At 25.4% G+C, this 12,668-nt stretch overlaps 2 protein-coding genes across 6 annotated transcripts in view; both read right to left on the reverse strand.

Annotated features, from left to right (window-relative positions):
* LOC145180423 (centrosomal protein of 83 kDa-like) overlaps window positions 1–9,870 on the reverse strand; it is a 10,495-nt gene extending 625 nt beyond the window's left edge. The window contains exons 1-22 of one of the 5 annotated variants that reach the window (XM_090082572.1): window positions 9,410–9,870; window positions 9,074–9,254; window positions 8,802–8,942; window positions 7,653–7,724; window positions 7,369–7,470; window positions 6,952–7,002; window positions 6,556–6,660; window positions 6,395–6,478; window positions 6,163–6,222; window positions 6,001–6,072; window positions 4,804–4,859; window positions 4,554–4,610; window positions 3,955–4,084; window positions 3,663–3,746; window positions 2,888–2,998; window positions 2,724–2,801; window positions 2,444–2,505; window positions 2,216–2,295; window positions 1,947–2,010; window positions 602–713; window positions 197–297; window positions 65–113 (exon numbers count right to left, since the gene is read on the reverse strand). In XM_090082572.1, coding sequence (XP_089938698.1) covers window positions 65–113; window positions 197–297; window positions 602–713; window positions 1,947–2,010; window positions 2,216–2,295; window positions 2,444–2,505; window positions 2,724–2,801; window positions 2,888–2,998; window positions 3,663–3,746; window positions 3,955–4,084; window positions 4,554–4,610; window positions 4,804–4,859; window positions 6,001–6,072; window positions 6,163–6,222; window positions 6,395–6,478; window positions 6,556–6,660; window positions 6,952–7,002; window positions 7,369–7,470; window positions 7,653–7,724; window positions 8,802–8,942; window positions 9,074–9,254; window positions 9,410–9,459 — 1,902 coding nt within the window. In that variant the 5' untranslated portion in view covers window positions 9,460–9,870. Of the gene's footprint in view, window positions 1–64; window positions 114–196; window positions 298–601; window positions 714–1,946; window positions 2,011–2,215; window positions 2,296–2,443; window positions 2,506–2,723; window positions 2,802–2,887; window positions 2,999–3,662; window positions 3,747–3,954; window positions 4,085–4,553; window positions 4,611–4,803; window positions 4,860–5,014; window positions 5,126–6,000; window positions 6,073–6,162; window positions 6,223–6,394; window positions 6,479–6,555; window positions 6,661–6,951; window positions 7,003–7,368; window positions 7,471–7,652; window positions 7,725–8,801; window positions 8,943–9,073; window positions 9,268–9,409 lie in introns of those variants that run through there. The other 4 variants (XM_090082574.1, XM_090082576.1, XM_090082575.1 and 1 more) reach the window with 4 other exon arrangements.
* On the reverse strand, window positions 9,620–12,124 carry LOC145180468 (uncharacterized). Its single transcript, XM_080055364.2, has 3 exons — window positions 11,771–12,124; window positions 11,391–11,644; window positions 9,620–11,197 (listed from the first exon to the last, which is right to left on the reverse strand). The coding sequence occupies exons 1-3, from the start codon at window positions 12,104–12,106 to the stop codon at window positions 9,763–9,765; spliced, it is 2,025 nt and encodes a 674-aa protein (XP_079911490.2). The 5' UTR covers window positions 12,107–12,124; the 3' UTR covers window positions 9,620–9,762.
* Between the last annotated feature and the right edge of the window lie 544 nt (window positions 12,125–12,668).

Below are 12,668 nucleotides of genomic sequence, written 5' to 3' on the forward strand. Positions count from 1 at the left end.
TGGATTTAAATGCATTCAAAATGTACAAAAGAATAAACTAAAACATAAAACTTATCAAACCTACTTTTTCAAACCTTCTGCGCATCCGCTGCTGCTCAAGGTCCAGACTTTTTCTAAAGAAAAAATCAATCATAACTTTTTTAAAAAAAATAAAGTAAAATTACACAAATACAAAATGATACTAATGCCATCATACTTCAGTGCTTGCTTTTCAGATTCACAATGATCTTCCTTTGTCTTCTGCATTTGCAGTTGTTCTTGTAAAGTAGCAACTTCCAACGTTAACTTTCTCACTTTCTAAGTAATATAAAATTGAATAAAAACCAAAACTATGGAAAATTATAAATGAATTAGAAGAGGGTACCTTGCTATAAGTAGATTGCAAGATTGATCAAATAACCATATAACAATATCACAACATATAACAATATCACGTCTGAAACCATATATCAACATCACAAATGAAAACCCTTTCAACTGTAAATTGTTCCTTAAAGACTTCAAAATGTACAGAAAATTGGACCTATAAATGTTATATTTCTTCCAAAAACTGAAGTTGAATATAACTCTCTATAGTTCATCTGTATTTCAAAGAACATACTTTTTTTGATGTTTTGCAAATTTTTTCAAACTTCTTTTTTAGTTTTTTATGCAGCTTGTGTTCTTCAGCATATTTTTGTGCCAGCTTCTTTTGTTCTTCATGAAAATAAGTTCTATAATAAAATTATTTTACAAAAAAATCAAAAGAACATTTTACACTTCAAACAAACTAAATTATATTTTTTGAAATGAAAAGATTGCAACACTTTATGGAGAAGGTTAGTATTGCACAAACTTTTTTTAATAACATACAATTAAATAACACAAATAACTAACAGTTTTGAGCATATTTTTTTAAAGATTTTTCTTCATCCTCTATCATTTCCTTGATCTAGCTTTCAGCAAACTCTAGCTTTCAAAGTTTTTAGGCAATTAAGATATAGAAGGTACTCTAGATCTGATATGGCTTTGGTTGAAAAATGTATCTTTGCATCTTTTACTCAATCTAGAACAATTTCTTCAAAACTTTCACTCAGAGTATCCCTTACGGTCTAATATATGCCTAGTCAATTAGTTCTGAGTCTAAGACTACATTTATATGGTAGCAGAATTGGTTTGGATGCAACTTTTTATTGGCTTTGATTAAGAGGGGTCACTAAAAATATTTTTGATGCAAAAAACCTTGGTTTTGAACCTTTGAAGTTAATAACTTGATGGTTTGGAACATTTTGAGTGAAATACTTTTTTTTCTGGTAAAGGTGGTAAAGGTTTAAACCTTTATCACCTAAAATTTTATATTCAAATACTTAAAACTTAATATTCAAGACTTGCTTAATTAAAACAATGATAAATAGTAAACAAGCAAGAACAATAACAAACAAAAACAATAACAAACAAAAACAATAAACCTAAATTCAAAAAATTGTAATGAATGAACTAAAATGAGAAAATGGGCAAAAAACAATTTTAATCTGATTTTCAATCAGGAATTTTAATCTGCAGGTGGATACCTGCACTTTACCTTTAGTTCAGTAGACTTACAGGCCTACTGAACTAAAGGTAAAGTGAACTAAAAAGAACTAAAGGAAAAATACTGAACTTATAAAATTCTACGTCAGTAATAAAAATCTTTCACTGTACTAGCCACAGTGAAAGTAGTAAAAATATTTTAAAGTTATAATATGGTTATACTTCAAACAACATAACTTTTGACTATTAGTTTAATAAACTTACAATATGCATTTAAAATATTATTAAAAAACTACAGCTAAATAGAAAGGAGCCAAGTTATCTACATGTGAAACTGATGATGATATCTAAATGTAAGGCATATGATATTTATGCATGAATTATATAAAAAAAGAAAAAAAAAAAAAAAAAAAAAAAAGGAAAGTATAACTTTATACTTTGCTTTACTGCTTGCTTGCATATATGCTTCTTGTTGCTTTTGTAAATCTTGCTGACTAAAATCTAAAAAGATTTCAATTATAACTGGCTCTTTACTAGACTCCTGATAACATTTGATTGTTAAAAAAAATTTACTACTACTTTATAGATTTCTAACATTTTTGTTGGAAATGGCCAGCCACACGGTTCACCCAAACAATGATGACAAATTTGAATTACATGCAGTATTAAAAAAATTAGAAAAAAATAAATAAACAAAAACATCTACCTAACTCTTTGCGAACTACACTTATTGTTTGTGACAACTTTTCAATTTCACTTTTCTCCTCTTGTTCCAATTTGAGCAATCTGTAAAGATCAACTCTATATTAATATCATATAATTAATTAGAATATTCAAAGTTGCTATGAACTTTTCTTTAAAGAGTTTTTTTTTTTTTTTATTTACAGCAAAATAGTAAATATATTGTGAAAATTATAACTTTGGGCATACTAACTCATCATAAGAAACTTTTAACTTTTGGTATTTCTGCTTTATTTCTTGTAATCTCTCAATTTCCTAGAGAATGCAAAGAAAAGTATAAAATATATATAGTAAATATTTATATTGTATATTATCTTTGCTTTTCAACCATTTACAAACTTTTAAAAATGAACATTTGTTGTCCTAAACTTGTACAAGTTTTTAAAATTTAAAATGAAAGAATTCAGTTATATAGCAAAGAAGAAAAATTTAATCTTAAAAAAAAAAAAAAAATCAGCAAAAAGTGTAAAAACCGATTCAATGTGTTTAGAATGTTGTTTTTCTTGAGTAAGTAGACTCTTTTGATTGACACACTCGCGTTCAGTGCGCTCCTAAGATAATATTGAAAACAAATAAGAATCTAATTTTTTTTTTATGTTTAATACTTTAAAAAACAAAAAAATTATTTTAAACTTACATGGCATTCTTTCTCATTTTTTAATTGCAGCTCCAGCTGCTCAATTTGTGCTTTGAATATGTTGTGTGCATCGATTTTTTGTTGCTCAAGCAATGCAATTTGCGATTCCAACTAAATTTTATTAAAATGTAGAACCAAGTTATTGCTTAGTGTTTTAAACATTTTTAGTCTAACAAAACAACACATTTTTATGACTAAAAGTGTTTTTTTTTTAATCTTAAAATTTAAAATTCACCTTATTACAACTAAAAATTAAAAGAAACATTGATGCTAAATATATTTTTTCCACATTGAATCAAATGTCAGTAATAGAAAAAAAGCATTTCAACTTATTTGCAGGTAATATTTTGTTTAAAAATCAAAAAACTGAAACAATTTTTCATGAAAAACTCAAATTTCTTTACATATAAAATACAGTATTTTTTTTTAAAAAAGAAAAAAAATCTTTGTGAATGCCTTGTCTAATTCTTTCATTATGCCATTTAATTGCATTAAGAAAGAGAAAGGCAATTAAAATCTAAAATCTACTAATCTTAAGAGCAATAACACTCAAAATTTAAAAAGTTCTTTAATGTGAAAATAAATGTCAAGGATTAAATTTAAGAATGAACATTATTTATTTGGCAAAAGACAGGTTTTTTTTTTTTTTTTTTTTTTGGTATTCTCATGAACCTTTTAGAGGGCTACTAAAGACTAAACTGATTAAAATAAAATTAAAAAAACAACTAAATTTCAGAAAACACCAACTTCCATAAACAAACAAAAAAAATCAAACCTGAGCTTTGTTATTTTCTAGTTTATTAATTCTGTCCCATTCTTCTTCTTTAACTTTTTGAACACGTTTTATAACATCCCCTTCCTTAGTAAAAGTGTTTTCCAAATTTATGTAAAAAATAGAAAGAAAAATACCCAACAACTTTTTATATATTTAAATTTTATGGTGTTTAAAAAAATTAAGAAAATCATCTAATGATGTAAAAATACGGACACTAGATTGTGTCAAAACAATTTTTCTACTGTAATATGATGAAGAGGAATTTTGAAATTAACACAGAAAAAGAAAAAACCTTTTCCTCCAAAGATTTTTTCAACTCTTCTGAATTTAACTCAAGAATCTTTAACTTTCCTTTATAAGTATTGAGATCCATCAATAAACTATCTCTTTCTCTCTCCAGATTACTTTGAACACTCATAAGACTAAAATAGGGTGTTTAGAAGGTAAAATTAAACACTTTTAAATAAACTCTATATAAATATTTAGGAATGATTTGTTTAAGCCGCAACATGTCTCTACTCATGCTTTAATTTGGTATTAAGACAATTCTTTCACTTTCTTCAAAACGTTGGCACAGTGATATAGAAAATTTAGATTTTATTACTTAAACATTAGTTCCAATTAACATTTATACCAGCAGTATAAAACCATGATGTCATCAAAATGCACAATTCATATTTACCAGGATCTTTTCTTAAGTACAATAAAAAATTATACAGGTATTAATTCAAAAAGTGCATTCAGGTATCTTAAACGATTTGTCACTGAATTATTATTGGTATAACAAACTAACTACTAGTAAAAAAGTGAAAACAAGAATTTTAATAAACATTTATTACAAGAGAACTTGAAATATAGTATATAGTAACTTGATAAATAATTTAAACATACTTAAGTTTAGCATTATTCATCTCCATCTTATGCTTGTGATTCAACTCTTCTATTTGACTTAAACCATAAAAAATTTAGAAATTTAGAAATGTATAGGTTGGTCTAAAAACTAAATTTGATTTTTATCAAATCAAATTAAAAGTAACAAATATAAAAAAATAACAAATTTAATGCTAGTTTATTTTTTATTATTTATTAATGCTTATTAGTAACTGATATTGTTTTATAAATGTTTTATAATAAAATTCACCTTTTTAGCTGCATATTATCTTTTTCTGATTGGTGCAGTTCTGCACTCAACGTGTCCTAATTGAAAAAATTCAAATTTAAACTCTTTAACATTTGTTTCTACACATAAACATAAATTTAAAAAAATTGCTATCAAGTGTGATCTTTTTGAATCTTCCTACAAGTTTAAAAGATAAAATTAATTTTAACAAAAAAATTGTGAAAGTTTCAACTTAATGAATTTTAAGTTGTCATCATCATCCTCGTCATTGTCATCCTCGTCATTGTCATTGTCATCATCCTCATCATTATCATTCTTGTCATCGTCATCCTCGTCACTATGTCTATAATTTAACTCTATTTGTTTAACTTTGTACATTTTATAGCTTTTTATGTTTGTTAAAAAAACAAGTGCGCTTAAATTAATATAATTTTTTCTAAGAAAAATTTTTTGGCTTTTTTATCCATGGTTACTTTGTTAAGTAACCATCAAAAAACAATTCATCAAACTTAAATTAGAAAATTGATTTCATTCATCATAAATTTTGCTTTTTTCACAATGAGATCCAATGGATTTAAAACAAATACAATTTAAGGTGTGAATTTAGTATATTATCATGGTTTTTACTAGATTTGTATACTCATATCTTCAAGAATCATATATGAATGTAGTTGAAAATTTTAGGTTTTTAACTTTAGGTAACTTTAAGTCTTATTTGTCTCCGAGACAAATAAAACTGAAAGTATAAACAAAGCATTTATTGAAATACTTACATAAAAGAAATCTTCCAACTTAAGTGACAAAAAAAGTTCGAGATAAAAAATAAAAGAGAGAGAGCCCATTTTACAAAACTCAAGATTTTTAGCCTGAGGATCTACACATTGAAAATAGAATAGAGAATCAAGTCCTAAAGCAACTCCATTTTCTGTTTTTAAAGAAGATAATATTCCTTCAAATATCAACCAATCAATTCATTCTTCAATTGGAATTAAAATTTACAAAAGTTCAAATATTATTTTATCAAATGTAAAATTAAAACATTTTTTTGGAAAACAAACTTTTTTGTTAGATCATTAAAAAAGTTAATAGCTTATTTAAAATGAAAAAAAGCTAATGAAAAAATAATTGTAAATGTTTCATAATTTATAATTAATTTATTATTTACAATTATAAATATTTACATAAAGAGGTGAGAGATGTTGGAAAAACTTAACATACTTGTTCATGAAGGTATTTAGTTAGTTCTTTTTGTAACCGATCTTGTTGCTGTTTATAAGTTTCAAGTTCAGACTAAAAGTTAAATATTTTAAACTATTAAACTGCTTTATATAAAAATATAGATGAATTTAAAATTTTTTTTAAAAAAAAACGGTTATTTACTTCGAGTGATTTGCATTTTAAGGACATTTCAGAAATTTGTCTGGCTTGTAATCTTGAGACCTTAAAAGAAAAAAAAAGTTAAGATCAACACAATGTAAAAGACAAACAGAAAGACAACCAACTGAGCAAAACAAAGAATAGACCTAATAACACCTAAAGAATATAAAATCAAAAACACAAGAAAAAGAAATATTCACAAAGAGAAAGATTGTCAGAAAAAAATGTAAATGACTTGATCTAGTTGAAGATTGGAGGTTTCTTTTTTGTCACGAAGTTCTTCTAACTCTGATAATACACTCTTTAGTCGTAAGCTCAACTGAAAAAAATATTTCATCATATTGAAATTTAGTTGACTTTTTTTTTAACCAAATCAATTTAAAAGTGTATTAAAACCTGTGTGTTATCTTTTTGTAATGTTCTTAGTTTATGCCGATCCCCTGGATCTTGATTATTAAGTTGCTCAGTTAGTGACATTATTTGTTTTTGAAGACTCTCTTTCTAAAACAAAAATTTTTTAAAAAAGCAATAATACCACAAATTATCCAAGAAAAACTCCTAAAATCACTTAAAAAAACAATAAACTATTGTTTTTTAATACATCCTGTCAGATTGAGCCTGAAACTAAACAAAAATCAAAACAACCATAAAAATGATTTTAAAAAACTTTGTTTTTTTATATTAAGTACAATTATAGAGCATAATACTTCTAAATATCCTTTCAGAGCAAGTTTTTTCAACCACAAAAAACAACTTAAATATTTTGTACAGGAAAACTAAAATGAAACTTACCTCAAAGTTAAACTTAGCAAGCAGCTCTTCTGACAAGTTTTTCTTTTGAGACTGAAAAGCACATTCAAATTTTAAAAAATTTACAGTAGTGCCTTGTGGCATTGTGATGATGATGATGATGATGATGATGATGATGATGATGATGATGATGATGATGATGATGATGATGATGATGATGATGATGATGATGATGATGATTCAAAAACAGCATTTTCACCATATTTTAAACATTTTTTACTTATTTAACAGCTACTTGAATATCCTGGCACAATACTTAAAGTCTCCTAATGTAATAATATGTTAATGAAGCTAGTTTTTCTTTTTAATTTTTAACTTTGATTTTTTAAACCATTAGTAGAATATAGAGTTGTACAGAAAGAAATTAAAGAATTGAGAACAAAAAAAAAAGTAAAATACCACTTCATGCTCATATTCTGATTTTAAAAACGAATAATCATATCGCAAACGATTAAATTCATTACGATATCTATCAACTTCAATTTCCATGGACTCAAGCTTCTGGATATAAAAGAGACAAGTAAAAATATAATCAAAAAATTTCCTTAAAAATTTTCCCTTAGGTAATTTATATAATTTCTCTACTAAAAAGTCATATAAAATTAAATTAGTAATTAACAAAAATTAATAGCAAATATTTTTAGTATTAATAAAAATGCCAAAAATAAAAAAAAATGACTCACTTGTTTAAATTGTGCTTCAATTTCTTCTTGTAATTTCAATTTCATAATATCTATCTTTTGGGGTGTAAAGACCTAAAAAAAAAACATATATAAATGATATAATGTATATAATTACATATGTAAATGATATACAAATGATATAAATAGATGTTATTTTCATCTTTTAACATTGAAAAAACATAAAGAATAGGGATTTGTACAACACTATATTTTGCAAAATAAAATGCAATTCTACCAGCCAAAAAGTCTAATACAACTAATTCAAACCAATCAAAAGCCTAATACAATTAATTTCTTAAAAAATGAAAAACAGTTTAAAAAAATTTGTGTTCAAATGACAACAGTTCTTATAAACACATTCTATACATAAAATATAATACATAATGCAAAGATTTAATATTGAATTAAGTGTTAAATACTATATTTTAAAATTTGGTTATGTATTTGAATGACTCAAAACTTTAAACTAAAATTTTTGAAACCTTAATAAGAAAGATGATTAGGCTCTTGAATTGTCATTTAATGCTGAAATTTTTACATTTAATGCTGTCAGACAAAAATAACTTTGATGATATTTTAATTACACTAGGCAATTGTTTATTTAATTAAACTTATAACTTGATTAGAAAAATTCCTTTAAAAATCATTGTTTTTTTTTTTTTTGTTTTTTTTTCATTACCAACTTATTTAGCTGTAAATTTTAAAACCTTGCATTTTTTTTTTTTTTTTTTTTTTTTTCATTTCTTTTTATTGAAAGAAGGCTTAAAAAAAAATCAAAATTAATTTACATCTACAGGTATATATAAAGAATACTTCATCTATAAGTAAATGAAACAATTTTCATTCTTTCTATTCAAGACTCCTAAAAAAAAGCATATTTCACAAATAAATGATAAGATTAGTTTTAATTTTTCTTGAAGCACCCCACCTTAATGTGCATTAAACTTAAAAGTTTTTATTTTATTCAGCTTTATAAAAGTAGCTATGATAAAAAATATATTTTGAAATCCAGTCTGTGAAAAAAAGACTTTCTTAATCAAACCATTGGAACATCATTACTTTATTTTCTGAATAAGTAATAATAACACATTCACAAACACTTTTTAAATGTTTTACACTAAAATGATATTAAAAAAATAAACTTTTCACCTTCATTTTCAATTCTTCACATTCATCTATTTTAGCATTTAGCTCATTTCTGGCTAAAGAAATCAGTTCCTGACAACGACATTCAAGTACTTTCATCTCATCTTTTAGAGAATTTACTTCATTCTCATGACGCTTTTTCTCCTGAAAAATTTTTGAAATTAATTTCATAAACGAATTTTTATGAATATACAGATGATTATAAGCAAAAAATTTCATGTTTTTACAAAATACAAGCAAAAGATAAAAAAAAATTAAAAAACTTTAAATTATACTTCTTCAAGATAGTCATGGTCTGCCTTCACTGTTTCGTACATTGTACGATACTTTTCGATTCTGATCCGTTGCTCAGCAGTGATAGTTTCAAGCTGGTTCAACCTTTCCAATTTTAGTAAGGTTTCAGCATGAGTGCTTCCACTTGATGTAGCAGCCATTTTGTAATTAACTAAATTTTCTCTAAAAATTAATCCTAAAGAGCAGTTATTTAATTATTTTATTACACTAACAATATTTTAACTTTTTTAACAAAAAAAAAAAAAAAAAAAAGCACTAGTCAAAAAAAATTAAAACATTCAAATATAAGAACAAATTGATTTATTTTTTTTTAATACCTTGAATGAGTATTTAACAAATGATTTGGCTTTTTATCTTCAAAAAACATTCACCTAAAGACTCACTTGTTTAAAAAAAAGAGCAGGAAATAAATTTTAATGCATATAGCTAAAACACTTACATTATCCAATTAAAGTGAAATATAAGAAATAAAAGTGAAAGAATAAATAAAAAATATAGACACCAACTGGTAAAAATAAGACAAAAACTTAAAATGAAAACCATATTTAAAAAAAAAGATAAAAATCTTGGAAATATAGGAAAACAATTATTCCATTATCTTAAACATTTTACAAGTACCAACATAATTGTATACTTGTAAAGATAAATACTAAAATCTATTCTAAAAATTCTAGCCAATAAAATTTCCTCGTTTGTTTGCAAAAGTAGAAGTTTGAACATTTAAATATTCTTCTGTGATGAATGAGTCAACAAGATCACAAAAAGATAATGGAGTTTGAGTTTCATTATTTTTCATTGTTTCATCTAACATCAAATCTAGTAAGTCAAATGTTTGAGTACCAGATGAATGAATTTGTTGATGTTCTGTTGAAAATGTTTGGGTGCCAAATGTGTTTGTTGATGGAATATTATCAGGACGATTTGGAATATAAGAATACTGTAGGAGCTCATTTTTAGCTTTTGAAAAATCAACATTTAAATACAAATAGTCAGGATCTGTTTGTGTGGCAGAAGAGTTTTGTTCAATAGTAAATACCTCATTAAAATTTTCAGACAACCAACTATCATTTACATTTTGTGTCTGTGTTCCAATATTACTTGAGTCAGCAATCTGGTCACTCATTGATGACTCATTAAGAAGAAAATCATCAAGTTGAATTGATTTATCCAAAAAGAGAATATCAGAATCAATCAATTTTTCAACCGTTTGAGTTTCCATATTACAACTATCATTGAATTCAGATAACCAAGATATTAAACTATCTGTTTGTGTTTCTTCATCTAGAGAAAAAATGTTTTCTGGATAGAGCGAAAGTTTACATTGCATGCTAAAATCACAAGATTGTGAAAGTTCAGAGCTTTTGTGGGTTAAACTACTTTTCTGTATTCCTGGGTCAATATCCTCAAAATTATTAGGAGTTATACAGCAAATTTTAGCTAAGCTTGCAGCAGATGAACCAAGTTCACCATAACAATCTATGGCTTTTGAATGAGATTTTCTTGTTTGAATAGCATGTTCACCTGAGATGTTCTTCTTAGGCAAGAAGGGAGCTTTTTTTAATTGTTTTTTTGTTTCCTGTTGTTGCTGTTGTTTTAAAAGTGTCATTTTTAATAAAAGTGGATCAGAAAGAACCTCTTGAGCCTCCTGGGAAGCTAGGTATAACATACGCTTTTCATATTTACTCATTTGACGAAGGTCTAGCACTTTATTTGAAGATTTAGGGACAAAATTTGACAATTTGTTCAACTTTATAACAGCAGCTTTGACATTATTTCTATCAATGTTAAAATCAAATAAGCTTTTTTGACTGTCATTTTTTTCAGGGTAACATTTAGAAATACTAAGTTTGTCACCTATACTATTTCCATCAGCAGATGGTGCAGGTAAAACATCTGAAGGATGAACATGATTAGTATTGGATTCCATGATTATTGATTTCTCGTTGGCTGACACATTATTTTCATGTAAAAAAACTGAGCCAATCTTAGGTAATATTTCAACTTGATTTGAATTGAAGCAAGAATTTTTTTTGTTTGTCTTTAAACTTTGAGAGGGGTGTATATAAAGAACTGCAGGAATAGTAATAGTTTGAAGACTTGGCGAACTAAAAAAACCAAAAGCATTCGACAATTTTTTTATAAATAAATTTTATTTGAAAGTATAATTTTGTTTTTAAACAGGTAAATCAATTTTTTTATAAATAAATTTTATTTGAAAGTATAATTTTGTTTTTAAACAGGTAATTCTCTACATTATAATATAGCAAGGGAGGAGTGGGGAGAATCACTATTTTTAACCTTATTTTATTATTTTTCACTTCTTGCTTAAGCTGTTGTTTCGTTTCTTTATCTTCTTCAACTAAAATATGACCAGATCCTTTTCTTTTAGCATGAGTCAAAACTGCATTACGTGTTGTGTAATAAGTACCACATGAACAGTAAAAGAGTTGGTGGCATCTACCCATGTGTCTTTCTTTAATTTCAAAAGAACCAAACTGTTTAGAGCATTTAACACAAGTGAACTTTTTTTCTGCATGCTGACTTAGATAATGCTGAAAAATAACGAAAGCAAACATTAACAACTAAATTAATCACATTTATGATAATCAACTGTATAGAATTATATATTGTATAGAACTAAAGACTAAAAAAAAATTAAATTTCATTTAAAAACTTACTAATTTTAATCTGTATAAAATACGAAAAAAATGTTGCCTTTGTGAACTGGCATGTCGTGGACAACCCAATATAGGACAAGCATACATCAGAATTTTTCCATTGGACTCTTTTTTGCCTAATGTTCCAATTCCATGAGATTTGACAATGTGCAACCGCAATGATGAAGCATTCCTCATTTTTTTCTCACAACCTCCCACAGTGCAAACAAGATCATCATGGTTTACTATATCAACTAAAGTCTCAATAGGTGGAGTAATGATCTCTGTATTTCCTATTAAGGAGGAAATCATTTTTACCTTTAAAAAAAATTTTATTATTAATAAAAATTGAAACATTCTAAAATACCTTTAAATACAATAAAAATGATGACTTCAATTTGAAAAATTGTATTAACAGTATTTAGCCATAAAAAAACAGCTAAACAAAAATAAACAGTGTCATTGCAACATTTTTTAATTAAATTTCTAATTTGTTACAAAAGTATTTTGAAAATTGCTAAAATATCATTAGGATTTGTAATATTTATTTTAAAAAGTGATGTTTATTTATTTTTAACATAGATAAAAGGCAATATATGCATTATATTTATGCTTAACTTAAGTAATGTCATAAACATTTGAAGCAAATTTTTAACAACTAAATACTATTTTAACAACACAAATGCTATTTTAACAACATTTATATAGCGTACCAAAAAAAGTAAAAATTTTCATTAATAGTTTAAAAAATATATACATATATATCTGTTAAATGCTCTTAATGAACTTAAATAATCTAAAAAATTATATACATATATTTTTTTAGATGCATAAACTAAACTTGTTTTATTATGGCAAAAAATTTCAAAGCATTTTCAATGTTTTTTGAATTTCAATTCTACATAGTCAAAACTCTTTT

This window comes from Hydra viridissima, unplaced genomic scaffold (assembly GCF_058129835.1).
Source record: "Hydra viridissima isolate aposymbiotic clone 2 unplaced genomic scaffold, HvirCarnegie_v1 scaffold_3, whole genome shotgun sequence".
Classification (NCBI taxonomy): Eukaryota; Metazoa; Cnidaria; class Hydrozoa; order Anthoathecata; family Hydridae; genus Hydra; species Hydra viridissima.

Excerpts from the sequence above, each read along its gene's own strand:
- LOC145180468 (XM_080055364.2), bottom strand. The coding sequence starts at position 12,106 with ATGTTTCAATTTTTATTAATAATAAAATTTTTTTTAAAGGTAAAAATG. Across the intron at positions 11,645-11,770 it reads TTTTATACAGATTAAAATTA|CATTATCTAAGTCAGCATGC; the intron begins GTAAGTTTTTAA and ends GTTATTTTTCAG. Across the intron at positions 11,198-11,390 it reads GTGAAAAATAATAAAATAAG|TTCGCCAAGTCTTCAAACTA; the intron begins GTTAAAAATAGT and ends TGGTTTTTTTAG.